Source organism: Rhineura floridana, chromosome 21 (genome assembly GCF_030035675.1).
Source record: "Rhineura floridana isolate rRhiFlo1 chromosome 21, rRhiFlo1.hap2, whole genome shotgun sequence".
Lineage (NCBI taxonomy): Eukaryota > Metazoa > Chordata > Lepidosauria > Squamata > Rhineuridae > Rhineura > Rhineura floridana.
Genome location: NC_084500.1, coordinates 2,916,638 through 2,930,657, shown reverse-complemented (window position 1 = coordinate 2,930,657; position 14,020 = coordinate 2,916,638). Strand labels below are relative to the sequence as shown.

Here is a 14,020-nt window from a genome sequence, read left to right as displayed (position 1 = left end):
ACTACAGGAAAATTAGTTGGCATGTTTTTTTTTAAAAAAAATTGGTGCACGCACACACGCAGCAGTTGCACTGATCACATGTTTGTGAAATTTGCCCATGCAGTATTCAGGCTGCTTAATCTGCTCCTCCAGAAGGTTAATTAACCACTATTAAAGGTGATGAATTATTTTTAGGCACATAACATTGGAAGGGACCCAAAGTCTGTTGCCTCCAAGCCAAGTCAATCCAGCCTTGAGTAGTTTCTCATCATCTTTCCCAAATATCAAGGACACACTGACCCTTCACTTTGGCTGCTTTCCCATACGAACTGGGCTATGTATTGGCAAATTAACCAATGGCATATATTGTTTACTAGGACAAAAGACCTCTGAGCGATGTACTACAGATAGTCTAAAAGGCTCATTCAAAATACCAATGGACAACTAGCATTAAAAACCAGTTACATGAAAAAAATGATAAAATATAAAATAAATCAGAAATGATAAAACACGCACACTTACTCAAATAACAGATCAAGGTTACATAAATTACAGACCTAGAGGAAAAACATTTTTAGCAGGTGCTGGGGGGGAAAAAATCAATAAAGGGACAGGGAGTTCCAAAGGTTAAACACAGTCACACTGAAGGGTTGATTTCTTGCAAGCGCTGAACAAATATGCTGTGGCACTTGGAGAAGAGCCAGTTGAATGGATCTAACTGGCTGAGCAGGGTCATATGGGGTGAGGCAATTTAGCTACTGGGCATGGACTTTGAGATCTTGAGCCCCCTAGCTCCAAGGGAGGACAGCAAGAGGGTTTGGTAGAGCCTCTGCTACTGCCTGCTCCAGAAACATTTGCAGCCACCCCCCTCTGATGGGAAAAATGAGGTTGAGAAAATGCTTAACAGCCACATGTATTCAGCCGCATGATGAATATGCATGGGATGGTGGTGCTGTTTCAAGACAGTGTTTGCGCCATCCAGGGTTGAGTGAAGCCAGGCCCACCTCTCTTGTTGTGAGCGACCAAAACTAGGAAAGATCTTGCTGCCTGGGGTTTGGGCTGCCTACCAGATGAAGAATCCCCTTTCCTTGACGCAAGGGCTGGAGTTCAGCTGCCACTTCCGATCTTTTTTTTAATGATTATAACTTTGCATTGAATGGCGTTGTTTCCTGAACGGCTTTGTTTTTGCCTGATTCATGTGTGATTGCGTTTTTTGATATGATAGAAATGTTTGCTTATTTTTCATGCCATTGTTTATCGTGAGCCCCTTTGAGCTCAGCATTGTTGCTGGGAAAGCAGAATGCAAGTATTAAATCAAATCAAATCCTCGGCCGTTGACCCTGAGACTAAGGATGGGATGATCTCTTACTTTTGGTCCCTTGAGTTCTCATTTTTTTTCAGTTTGAAATTTGGTTATCCACGTTTCTGCAGCAATTTGCAGAAAATTCTTCCACATTTTAGTGTGAATTTTGCCTAATAATCACATTTTTGTATGCAGTTTTGAGTAATGTACACATTTAAAAATGTTTTGTTTTAATATATTTTAAAGTCTTTTGTTTTTACGATATTTTAGAGTGCTTTTAGTGCTTTTGTTTGCCACCCTGGGCTCCTTCTAGGAGGAAGGGCGGGTTATAAATATTAAATACATAAATTTACACAAGCAATTTCTCCAAATAGAATGCAGTTTTGCACATCGTTTTCATGAATATATTTATTTTTATGCACAATTTCCCCTCACATATGCATCTGTGTAAATATTGGTTGATTGGAGAATTGCAGTGCAAAATTCAGATGAGTGCAAATTTTGAAGGATGGCTGTGTTTTCCATTCTCCTGTTGTTTCGTAATGCTGGGGAAAACAGAAGGGAGTAGAAAAAGAGGAAGACCAAACAAGAGATGGATTGATTCCACAAAGGAAGCCGCAGACCTGAACTGACAAGATCTGAACAGGGTGGTTCGTGACAGATGCTATTAGAGGTCACTGACTCATAGGATCACCATAAGTCATAGTCGACTTGAAGGCAGATAACAAAACAATTGTTTTGGAAAGTGCAAATCTGATAGAGTTGCCTTTAAAATGCAAACTGAATTGAATTTCTTCCCCCATCCCTATCTGTAGTGAGCTATTATAGTAGTGGTTAGAGCAGGGTGAGGGAAAGTTTTTCTGCCTATGAGAGAAGAAGCAAGAGCGACTGGCTCAAGGTGACCAAATGAGCTTCATGGCTGTGGGGATCTGAACCAGGGTCTCTTTGGTCCTAGTCCAACACCGTAACCCAGGAAAGGGGAACCTGTGGCCTTTGAGATGTTGATGGACTCCAGTTTTCATTAGTTTCAGTTAGGAATGCCAATGGTCAGGCATGATGGGACTTGTGGTCCAGCAGCTTCTGAAGGGCCACAGGTTCATAAGCGCATAAGAAGAGCCTGCAGGCTCAGACCAACGTCCCATCCATTTCAACATCTTCCATGGTCAGAGGCAATGTGCTTTGGAGCAGGAGTTGCTGGAAACAGCAAGAGGGGAGAGTGTTGTTGTGCTGAGGTCCTGCTTGTGGGCTTCCTGTGGGCAACTGGATGGCCACTGTGAGAACAGGATGCTGGACTAGATGGGCCCCCTTTGGCCGGATCCAGCAGGCTCTTCTTATGTTCTTATCCACCTCTCACAGTGGCCAACCAAATGCCTATGAGAAACCCACCAGCAGGACCTGAGCGCAATAGAGGAGAACCACTGTGGTGTAGTGGTTAGAGTGGCAGATTATGACCTGGGAGACCAGGGTTCAAATCCTCGTTCGGCCATGCTCTCTGGGTGGCCCTGGGCTAGTCACTACCTCTCAGCCTTAACCCTACATCACAGGGTTGATATGAGAATAAAATTGGGAGGGGGAGAACCATGTTTGCATGCCACCTTGAGCTCCTTGGATATAAATGTAATAATAAATGAATGAATCAAGAAAAGAATAGCACTCTCCGTTACCTGCATCTATGGTTTCAGCACCTTGGGCAGCTCCTGGACAAACCCAGAAAGGATTCCACCACCCACTGACATGGAGCCACCGGACGTCACTGCTTTCTTGGGTTCTCCTTTCTTGTGTTAGAGTGTCAGGCTAAGACCTAGAAGATTCAGGTTCGAATCCCAACTCAGCCATGACGCTCACTGGGTGCCCTTGGCCCAGTCGCTGTCTCTAGCCTACTTCACAGGGTTATTGTGAGGGTAAAAGCCAGGCTATAGATGTAATCAGAAATCAGTAAAATTTGCCAAGTATAGAGTTGAAGGAGAGTTAGCTTGGATCTCTCTTTGCCCGTGTCCATTTATCCATTCTTCTGTTGTTATTTACTCAGACTCAGGATGCACCTGCTCCCAGGTGAATGATGGAGCCACAAACACAGGTGGAGTTTGCAACAATGAGCTGAGCTGACGGTGGCTGACAGCTGATGGGCTGCTGATCCCAAGCGATGACATTTTGAACTATTATCCTGGGGAGTTTTCCCAGCAGAGGGGACTCTTCATAGAAACCATCTAGAGCGAGCAGCAAATTTACCATCTCACCCTCCTCTTTCAGAAAGACCCCTGACAGACCTTTGGGGACTGTGGGCTCCCATCATCATTTAGAAGGTAACACGTTTGGTCTGACGTCCTCTGTTTAGCAAGGGCACTTCTGATTTCAGTGGGGATTTGTCCCCAGCAGGGAATGTCTTTTTAAATTTTTTTACAGGAGCTGGTTTCGGAAGGTGCCACCCTTTTCATTTCAGGTGCCCCACTCCCTGAAGTTAAATCTTGGAGGGGAGAGCAGATGCTTCTCTAGTATGCATGTATGTAAAGTAAATACACAAACTGCAGTTGTCTCTGGGTTTACGGCAGACGAGCCCTGTTTTCTGGTGCCTGTTTCAGGTTTATCTGTAACTGCCGGGGATTGAACATGGGCTCCTTTGCACATAAAGTATGTGCACTACTGACAAATTAGGGAGCATCCCTTTCGGGGATGACTTGTTCAAATCATGCAAGTAGGGATGGAAAGATCATAGAATCACAGAATTGTAGAATGGGAAGGGGTCTCTGAGGCCATCTAGTCCACCTCCCTGCTCAGTGGAGGAATCCAAATTAAAGCACACCCACCAGGTGGCTATCCAGCTGCCTCTTGAAGGCTTTCAGCATTGGGGAGGCCACCACCTCCCTAGGTAATTGGTTCCATTGCTGTACCGCTCTAACAGTTAGGAAGCTTTTCCTGATGTTCAGCTGAAATCTGGCTTCCTGTAACTTGAGCCCGTTATTCCGTGTCCTGCACTTTGGGACGATTGAGAAGAGATCCTGGCCCTCCTCTGTGTGACAACCTTTCAAGGACTTGATGAGGGCTATCTCTTCTCTTCGCAAGGCTAAACATGCCCAGTTCTTTCAGTCTCTCCTCATAGGGCTTTGTTTCCAGTCCCCTGATCATCCTTGTTGCCCTCCTCTGAACCTGTTCGTTTGTCTGCATCCTGTTTAAAGTGCAACATCCACAACTGGATGCAGTACTCAAGATGAGGCCTAACCAGTGCCTAATAGAACTGTTCATGTGGGCTTTTCCTCTTTTCCCCTTTTTTCCCCAATGTTAAATTCCATTCTCCACATTTCTGCAGAAATTCAGGAGTTTTTTTTTAGTCCTCATAAAAGGTTGTTTAGTATTTTGGTGCACTGAGAAAGCATGTGATAGAGGGAAACTATTATATACACGATTAAAAAGGAAGATGGTGGGCTGGATCTATAGGCTAAATACAATAACATCTAAAGGACTTCATGAGGACATTGAATTGGACGTCTGTCGTGCAGGAACTTGTGGATATAGTCTTTGGGGGAATTATGTATCATTGTGGATAGTACAGTGTAGGAATATATGTGTGTATGGCTATTGTTGCCAAGATAAGACTTTACAGAATGCATAGAATGAGGTTAGGAACCTGATTAAGGATCAGGTGTGTAAGAGACAGTGTTTGTTTAGATATTAACAGATCCTTGTACACGAGTTCCCCAAATCCCCTCTCTCTAAAAGAGCAGGTATGTAACTTGGGGGTATTCCTAGTCATTAGAGGCCCAAGTGGCTAGGAGTACCTTTTGCCAGCTTCATCTGGTATACCAGCCATAGCCGCATCTGGATCGGGAGAACTTGGCCACTGTAGCCCAGGTGTTTGTTAACCCCGAGACTGGATTACTGCAGTGGGGCTGCCCCTGGGCCTGGTTTGGAAGCTCCAGCAGGCCCAGAAAACGGTGGCCAGACTGCTGATGGGGGCAGACGGCCAACAGTGTGTGTTGCCTCTGTTAAAACATCTGCACTGACTGCCCATATCCTGCCGTGCCAGGTTCAAGGCTCTTGTGTGGATATACAAATCCCTGAAGACTTGGGTCCAGGTTATGTTAAGGACCGCCTGAGCCTTTATATCATAGTCTGATCACTGCAGGCCCAACTGGCTTCAACCAGAAGTCAGGCATTTACAGTCCCATCCCGTGGAACACTTTTCCTGCAGAGACGCGGCAGGCACCCTCGCTTTTGACTTTCAGATGGCGCTTGAAGACCTTTTTTTGGGCCGAGAGGTCTGTGTGGTTGCTTAAAATGTCCCTTGAGTGGCCAGTCATTTTAATGGTTGCCTTGCATTGCTTTTAAATGTTTTTACACTGCTGTACACTGTCCTGATGTTTCGTGAGACAGGGGTGTATAAATATTTGATAAATAAATAAGTTAGTAATGTCTGTGACTTTCAACGGGCCTACTCCGAGGAATGTTTTTTACAACCCCAAATTTGCAAATGAGACATGCATTTTAAGTTTGGGTACATTTTTTTTTAATTATTATATTTCAGCCTCCGCAAAGTACTTCTCGTCACAGTTGCCGTCTCTGTCAGCCACTTGGCTACTTTGCATGAAGCTGGCATAATGCAGTTCCACTACCAAAAGGTATTGTCAATGTCTGGTGTTTGTGTGATAGGGATAGGGGGATTCAGTTCAGTTCACACTTCAAGCTAAATCTATCAAATCTGACTTTCTGAAACAAACATGAGAACTGAAACCCAGCCGTCCTTCAAAATTTGTTACTTCTTTGAATTTTGTGATGCAGTTGGCCAACCACACAACATTTACAAAAATGCATATGTTTGGGGAATGCGTGCATAACAATGAATATATTCCTGAAAATAACAAACGTGTCATGTTAGGAGGAACGGCTTGCAGAAATGTGTGCATTAGTCAAAACTGTGTACGAAAATGTGTTTGTTAGGAGAGATTTGCAGTAAAATCGGAAGAATTTTCGTGAGGTTTAGAGAATTTCCGTGAGGTTCAGAGAGCTTCGGCTATGGGGCGGTATAGAAATGTAATAAATGTAATAAATAAATAAATAAAAAACAACCAATTGCTGCAGAATGTGCAGAACTCAATTTATGACTAGAAAGACAAGAAACTGAGTGAACGGAAATTGACAGATCATTCAGTCTCTAGCGAGCATTAATTCTATCTGCTTCCATGGCCACTAAAGGTAAAGGTGTCCCCGCACTTGTAGTGCGAGTCATTTCCATCTCTTAGGGTGACGTCTTGCGACGTTTACTAGGCAGACCGTATATATGGGGTGGGATTGCCAGTTCCATCCCCGGCCTTCCTTTACCCCCCAGCGTATGCCGGGTACTCATCTTACCGACCACGGATAGATGGAAGGCTGAGCGGACCTTGACCCCTTTTATTCGCATTCCTCCTTCCGTTGGAATCGAACTCTGGCCATGAACAGAGCTTCGGCTGCATTACCGCCGCTTACCACTCTGCGTCACGGAGGGTCACTAGCTGGGAGCAAATTCTGCCCTGGTGAGCAGTGTCGTGCAGGGGGAAACATGGGGAAGCATTGCTCTGGGACTTTGGAGCAGGAGCAATGACATCAGCTGCTTGAGCCCCAGGGTGCTTTATAGACCCTCCTTGCTCTGGCAAGCAAGTGAGGTGATGACAAGGCTTACAAGTTTGTCAGGACAGATTAGCACAGGGGAAGTTGGAGAGGAAGGGAAAGAATCAAGCAGAGTCTGGGTACTTGTTTCCTTCCCTTTGCCAGGGCTCCTGCTTCATGCTATCTGTTTAAATGGCGACACGTCTTTGCAAGCCAGAATTTGAAGCCAGAATTTGCAATTAGCTGGAGAGCATCACTGCATTCAATAGAGCTTGCTCCCAAGAAACAATGCATAGAATTCCAGTCATGTGGATCCTAGTAAATTGTGTATTATGGGCATGGCTGGGAAGGACTCTCCTTTGCTGTGCAGCCTTGGGGGCTGTCACAATGCACTCCTGAACTTCAAAATGCACCATGACACATCACTGCCGCTGGTCTGGCTGCATCTGGGCCCTGCATTTTAAGAAGGATATTGCCAAACTGGAGTGTACCTTCCCTCCTTTGTTTGGCTTTCTGTCCACTGTTGGAGACAACATGCTGGAACAGACGGACCCCATGGTGTGATCTGGCAAAGGCTATTCTTATGTGGCAAAATCCAATAGCTCCTTCTGGGTCTTCTTTCTGCAGCCCAAGAGGAAGGCGCAGCGGTGCTGCTATTGCTGCATCGAAGCCCTCAGCAGATTCCTCCTCCTGATGCTGGTAGCCACCGTCATCGCTCTCCTGCGGTATTTTCTAGGTAAGGCCCTTCCCCTAAATGGTGCCCAGCCCAATGGAGAGAACTGCTTTAGCGACATGGGTGGGAAGATACTGGCTGTGAGCTCATTCGTCGCCTACAGATAAGCATTTCCATTGGCCGCACCTGGAGGCAACGGGTTGATCTGCCAATCAGTTGCAAAGTCTGTTTGAAGCTGAATTTTTTAAAAAGGCACATTCAATCCTACCAGGTTTTATAGTAAAAAGGGGCAGGGTTTGACTAGCGCGCATAGTGATGGGCTCCATTTCTGCAGTAATCAGATTTGCCATCAGATTATTATTTCTGATATTCTCTATCCTTGCAGAGAGAATTTTGAAGTAGCAACGCTATGTGCCTGGTTTCCAACTCATTCTTCTTTTTTTCCATTTCTTTTTTTAAATTCACTTTGAAATCATCGATAGTGTGAGTGATACTTTTATTGATCTACTTTCTATGTGAAGTCTTCACATGTGCATTCCCTTCCACTGAGGTGTTGATTGTAACTGACAAACAGAAAGCAGCAGGGGGAAGACACTGACTTAATTATTTGCCTAATCTGTCTACAGTGCACTTGAAAAGGAATATAAAGAGGCAATCATTAGAGTTCAGAATAAAGATCAATACCAGTGGAAACTATTGAATAAATAGTGACTATAGGCAATGGTAAACCATCTCTGAATACTGCTTACCATGAAAACCCTGTTCATAGGGTTGCCATAAGTCGGAACTGACTTGAAGCAAGTCCGTTTCCATTTTTTCATAATATTGATAATTCTCTGCAAAGCAATATACACTATATATATTGGGCTCCTGCTGGGAGGAAGGGTGGGATATAAATAAAATAATAAATAAATAAATAAAATATATATTGAAGGAGATTGTAAAAATGAAAAGATATTGGAGGAAAAAGGAATAGGATCATTAATGACCCCAGGGGGGCACATTTAAAAATCAAATGTAAAAAAGGAGAGGATTCCATACCTAGTCGTGTGCCCCCATTTTCAGAAAAGAGAGGTGGGGATGCACTGGAACCGGCAAAATAATCAGTGTGTTTCCACCCACTCTCAGAATGCTAACAGAAGGGAGGAAGGAATTTTCTATTTCTGGCATATTTTCTGTTTTTCTGTTCACCTTCTTGTAAGCCGCTTTGAGCACAATTTATTGTGGAAAGGCGGCATACAAATAAAATGATGAATGAATATAACCTTCCCTTGGCCAGCCTTCTTTTCATTCAGAACTGCAATGAGGATAAATCATACTGGCTGACAAAGGAGGTCTGTATGGCATCAGCAGTCAGGAGATCAGGGTGGGGGCTGCATTCCCCCAGGGGTAATTGGTTGGGTGGGACACTCCTTCTCTCTCTCTCTCTCTCTCTCTCTCTCTCTCTCTCTTACACACACACACACACACACACACACATTTTTTCCTGGCACTCCTTTTTCTCTTTACCTTTTCTTTCTCTGGCTGTAGCTCCCTAGTACAGCATTTGTGTTGCATGCAAAAGGTCCCAGGGGGTCAGTCCCTGTTGCGGAGGCAGGGATGGGAGGAGACATTGCAAGTCCTTGTTTGCGAATCCCTCTTTGTGAATTGCATCTCTGTTGCATGGCATGCAAAAGGTCCCAGGGTTCAGTCCCTGGCATCTCCAGGTAACACAGGAACCTGCTTTACATTGAGTCAGACGATTGGTCCATCCACTGTCTACACTGGTTGGCAGCAGAGCATCAGGCTTTCAGGGAGGGGACGCTGCCCAGGCCTTTCGGAGATGCCAGGGAATTGAAGCGGAGACCTTCTGCATGCAAAACAGATGCTCTACCCCTGAGCTACAGCCCCAGGAGGACCCCCTGCCTGACTTCCTGAAGAAGGGGGCACAGCACCTGCCTTGAGTGCAGAAGGACCCAAATTCAATCCCCTGTGACTCCGGACAGGACTGGGAGAGATCCCTGTCTGAAATCCCGGAGAGGCGCTGCCAGTCAGTGTAGACAGTACTGAGCTGGATGGACCAAGGTCTGACTTGGGCACAAGGCAGCTTCTTCCTACGTTCCAATTTGCACATGGTCATTGTGCATGCATGGGCGCAAATGTAGACGTGATTTCTCTAACTGGGAAAGCAGAGTCCCCAAGTTGCATTCAAGGAGATGTGAGCAGAAGCGAGGAAAGTGTGTAGAAGACCTTCCTTGAGGCTCAGCTTGGAAGGTCAGGGTCTGACGAGCCCAGAGACGGACGCGCAATGAGGATATTAGGCGCAGGACTTGTGCGCGCACCTCTGCCTGCATCCATGGCTTGCTTATTTATTAATTAATTAACTTGATATCCTGCTCTTCCTCCTAGAAGGAGCTTTAGGGATAGCGTAAGAAGCTGCTGGACCATTCATCCATCTAGCGCAGTATTGTCTACACTGACTGGCAGCTGCCCTCTAGAGTCTCCAAAAAGGCATCTTTCCTGGCCTTCCTTGGAGAAGTCTGAGATTGAACCTGGGACTTCCTGCATGAAAAGCAGGTGCTCTGCCAGTTAGCTTATAGTCCTTCTGCTAAAAATAAAGTAAGGCTCCAGTCCTCATGATTCTGAATTAAGGGCTAATTTAAACAGTGTGGTGTAGTGGTTAAGGTGTTCGACTACGACCTGGGAGACCAAGGTTCAAATCCCCACATAGCCATGAAGCTCACTGGGTGACCTTGGGCCGGTCACTGCCTCTCAGCCTCACAGAAACCCTATTCATAGGGTCGCCATTAGTCGGAATCGACTTGAAGGCAGTCCATTTACATTTTTTAAACAGTAACTTAGGAAAGTGCTTTATACTGAGTTGGACCATTGGTCCATCTAGCTCAATATTGTCTGTGTTGACTGGCAGCCGTGGCTGTCCAGGGATTCAGGCAGAGGACGCCCCCAGCCCTACTGGAAGATGCCTGGGATGGAACCTGTGACCTTCTGCACACAGAGCAAATGCTCTGAGCTATGGCCGGTCAACGTGGCTTGGGTCTTCTTGTTCTCTGAAGCTGTTTAACTGGTGACGAATCAAAGTGTGTGCGTTGCCACTGAACGCCAGGCCAGGGGGAGGTAGGATTTGAAGCCATGGCCCTGAGGATTGGCAACAATAACCACTAATCCACCAGGCTCATTCCTAAGCCATTTCTGTACTCATCCCCCCACCTATTTGTGGGAGCTGCACAAGTAAATGCAGTTAAGTGGAAATATATTGAGGGCTACAAATGAGGCGATGAGCATCTAAACTGGATTTGTGAATAATATGGATGCATCTGTTCTCCTCCCCCACCCCACCCGCTCCCAACCCGGACAGAATTCTCTGGTGTTCCATTGGCACATGTTGAGGATAAAAAAGAGCTGCTGACGAATTCAATCTCCACTCAAACACCCCCTGATGGCCTTGCATTTCTCAGGATTCATCCTCCCACCTCAGCTGCGAAGGAGGCCATTTCTCAACAGCCCGCCACGCCCCTCGAGTTGGTTTCCCCTCAGACTTCCTCTCGGAGGAAGATGGATTCTCTTCTGCTGACCGCTAAGAAGCCCAACCTGTGGGCTTCTTTGCAGCGTTCGGGGACACGACAACAAAGGCTTGCCTCAGCCACGAAACAGAGGTCTCCTCAGCAGCTGACCTTGGCCACGGAACTGTTGCCTCAGCTAATCACAGCAACAAAGCTGGAATCTCCTCACCAGCTCACCTCAGATGTGAGCTCAGTGTTACCCCAACATCTCCCCTCTGTGACAGAGATGACCCCTGGACGACCACAAACCGCAGCCGTCGAGTGGACTTCTCCTTCTTGGCTGAAGGTGACTACAAAACAGAAGTTTCCAGCCCATCCAGCTGCAAATGCGCAACCAACATCACAGCACCTAACCACAACTAGAAGTCTAGCTTCTCCACCGTGGTTAGCCAGTACCACAAAACGGAGATCTCCTCAGTTCTGCTCAGCGAGGCCATCTTCTCCACCACAGTTAACCCAACCAACCAACCTGCCATCTTCATGGTGGTCGACCACAGCAATGAAAGGGCCATCTTCTAGTAAACCAACCTCATCCATGAAATCATTTTTTTTATCTCAGCTGATGATAGCCATGAATCGTACATCTCCACAGCAGCAAACCACGGTTGTGAGCTCTCCGGAGAATCTAACTGCAGCCTCTCCGTGGCAAATAACTTGGCTTCCAAATGTGACTTATCCTCAGCAACCATTTTTGGTTCAAGATATATCTAATCCAACTGGACAAAATGACACAACTCAATATTTCAAAGGCTCATTTCTTCTGTTGAATGAAGTCTACCATTCCAGCTACAGTGACCCGATTTCAGCCAGCTTTGGAAGTGAGGCCAGAAAGCTGGAAAATATAGTAAGTGTAATATCTGAATGTCCATTGCATGTACTAAACATGAAATGCAATCTATGCAACCATTCCAAACACGGCAATGTTTTAGCAGGTCATTCAAACTGTGAATGTGAAATTTCAAATTTGAAATTGAATATATGAAAAATATTACCTATTTAAAAGATTGATTTTTTTCAGAAGTGTCAAGTGCGACACCTTACAAACTGTTGACTCCTGTCCCAGCTCTCAGCTAAATACCATTGCATGTTAACAGTCAGGTGCAAGTAAATATCAGACTGCTGATTTCAAAATCATTGGATGTCAAAAGACTGGCATGCTTGGAATGAACTAGCTTGGTTTAATGAAGTTCACTGGACATGTTTTGTAACTATTCAGAAACTCTCCAAATATTCAGAGGCTTTCAATATAATGCCGTGGCTATTCAGGAAATATCCAAATAGTCAGAGATATCCAAATATTCAGGGGCTTGCAATATAATTTTGTGATGATTCCTGAAATATCCAAATATCTAGAGGCTATCTGGAAAGTATTCTATGCCAAAGTTTACAGGGAAGAAGGCTTAGGACGATTTGGAGCAAATTCTTTCAGGTACAGGAGGCGCGACCACCATCTTATCCTGACAAATCCCCCCTCTTATGGTGTGTGTCTTTGTGTGCTTAGTTAGATACAAGTGAGGCCACAGCATGGATCTAACTGTTTTCCAGCCAGTTAGGGTGGGAGGGAATTTCAGGATGGGGAGGGCAAGAAAGGACACCTCTTTTTCCTATCCTCTGAAACCTTCTCCTGCTGGAGCCAGCTACCAGTTATTGGCAGAGGAGTGACTTCTGCAGAGTGGGAAAAGGAAGATTTATCCTTCCTTCCACAACCTGCCTACTGAAGCTCAACCTGCAACTAAGTGTAAGCACATGCAACTGACACAACCCCTTAAATCGGCCTTTCCCAACCGGTATGCCTCCATATGTTTTTGGACCACAACTCCCATCAGCCTCAGCCATTGGCAATGCTGGCTAAGGCTGATGGGAGTTGTGGTCCAACAACCTCTGGAGGCACACCGGTTGGGAAAGGCTGCCTTAAATCCTATGATTGGACCCTGTGATCCCTGAGGATCTGAGCTTCAGAGGCTTGGGTTGATCTGTTGATGGAGCTGAACTAGAGACCTCTAGTTCAGTTCCATTATCGGCCTCTGCTGATCTCCCAAGCTTCTACCCTGTCTGTTCATGACTTCCTGCATTCACATCAAGGCCATCAGCATGCAGCATTAGTCAGAAAAGCAATCCCTTAATTTGGGCCAACAGATTTAATTGAAGTTGGATGTGCAACAGTAGAGATCATTCAGTGTGTAACTTAAGGGTTAATTCTGTTGTTAAAAGTCAGCTAGCTAAGGGAGGATGGGTAGACGTGTTGCTTGGCAACCAGGCAGAGTGGTATGATCTTCACTGAGGAACCATGTATTCTGATTGGCTGTGTAGATCTGAGGGAGGTTTTCCTCTGTATATTTGGTTGCATGTTTTCCTGTATATGTACAAGGCCTGACCAAAGAAAGACAAAAACTCTCTATCCCTTTCTCCTCAAGTTATACACTATTTTTTGTTCAGTTTGATCAATAAAGTGTTACCAGGACTTTTCTCTCTGGACTCAATCTGCGTTATGTTTGCTAACAATTGGAATCAGGGCCCTTAACTCAGGCCAACAAAGCCCATAGTAGGCCACCATCTTTGGCTTCAATGATGCATTCAAGGCAAGAGAAACTCTCCCAAGTGGTCAGTCACAAGGGCAACCGGGCTAGGCACCTACAAACTCCGTTAGACGTAATTTTGGATTTTGAATGCACACAGGCTACTGAGGCTGACCATGTTCCAACACTACAACCAGATGGCCTTGACATCAATCCCTGGCATCTCCCGGTTGGGGGAAAGATCCCTGCCCAAAATCCTGGAGAATTGCTGCCAGTCAGAGTAGACAATACTTGGCTGCTTGCCATTTGTCCCTCAGTAGTCTGTTCTGGGCCTTCTTTCCCTTTCTCTGAGGTTCCAGTAGCAGTGTTTCTGGACCCATAACCTGTTGACTAACTTGAATAAAGGAGT

The 14,020-nt window shown here is 45.5% G+C and overlaps 1 protein-coding gene across 1 annotated transcript in view; it reads left to right on the top strand.

The window, feature by feature from the left end:
• Positions 1-779: 779 nt before the first annotated feature.
• Positions 780-14,020, top strand: part of LOC133374479 (uncharacterized) — a 37,124-nt gene continuing 23,883 nt past the window's right edge. The window contains exons 1-5 of the mRNA XM_061605503.1: positions 780-866; positions 3,312-3,585; positions 5,802-5,895; positions 7,490-7,598; positions 10,891-12,068. Coding sequence (XP_061461487.1) covers positions 5,875-5,895; positions 7,490-7,598; positions 10,891-12,068 — 1,308 coding nt within the window. The 5' untranslated portion in view covers positions 780-866; positions 3,312-3,585; positions 5,802-5,874. The remainder of the gene's footprint in view (positions 867-3,311; positions 3,586-5,801; positions 5,896-7,489; positions 7,599-10,890; positions 12,069-14,020) is intronic.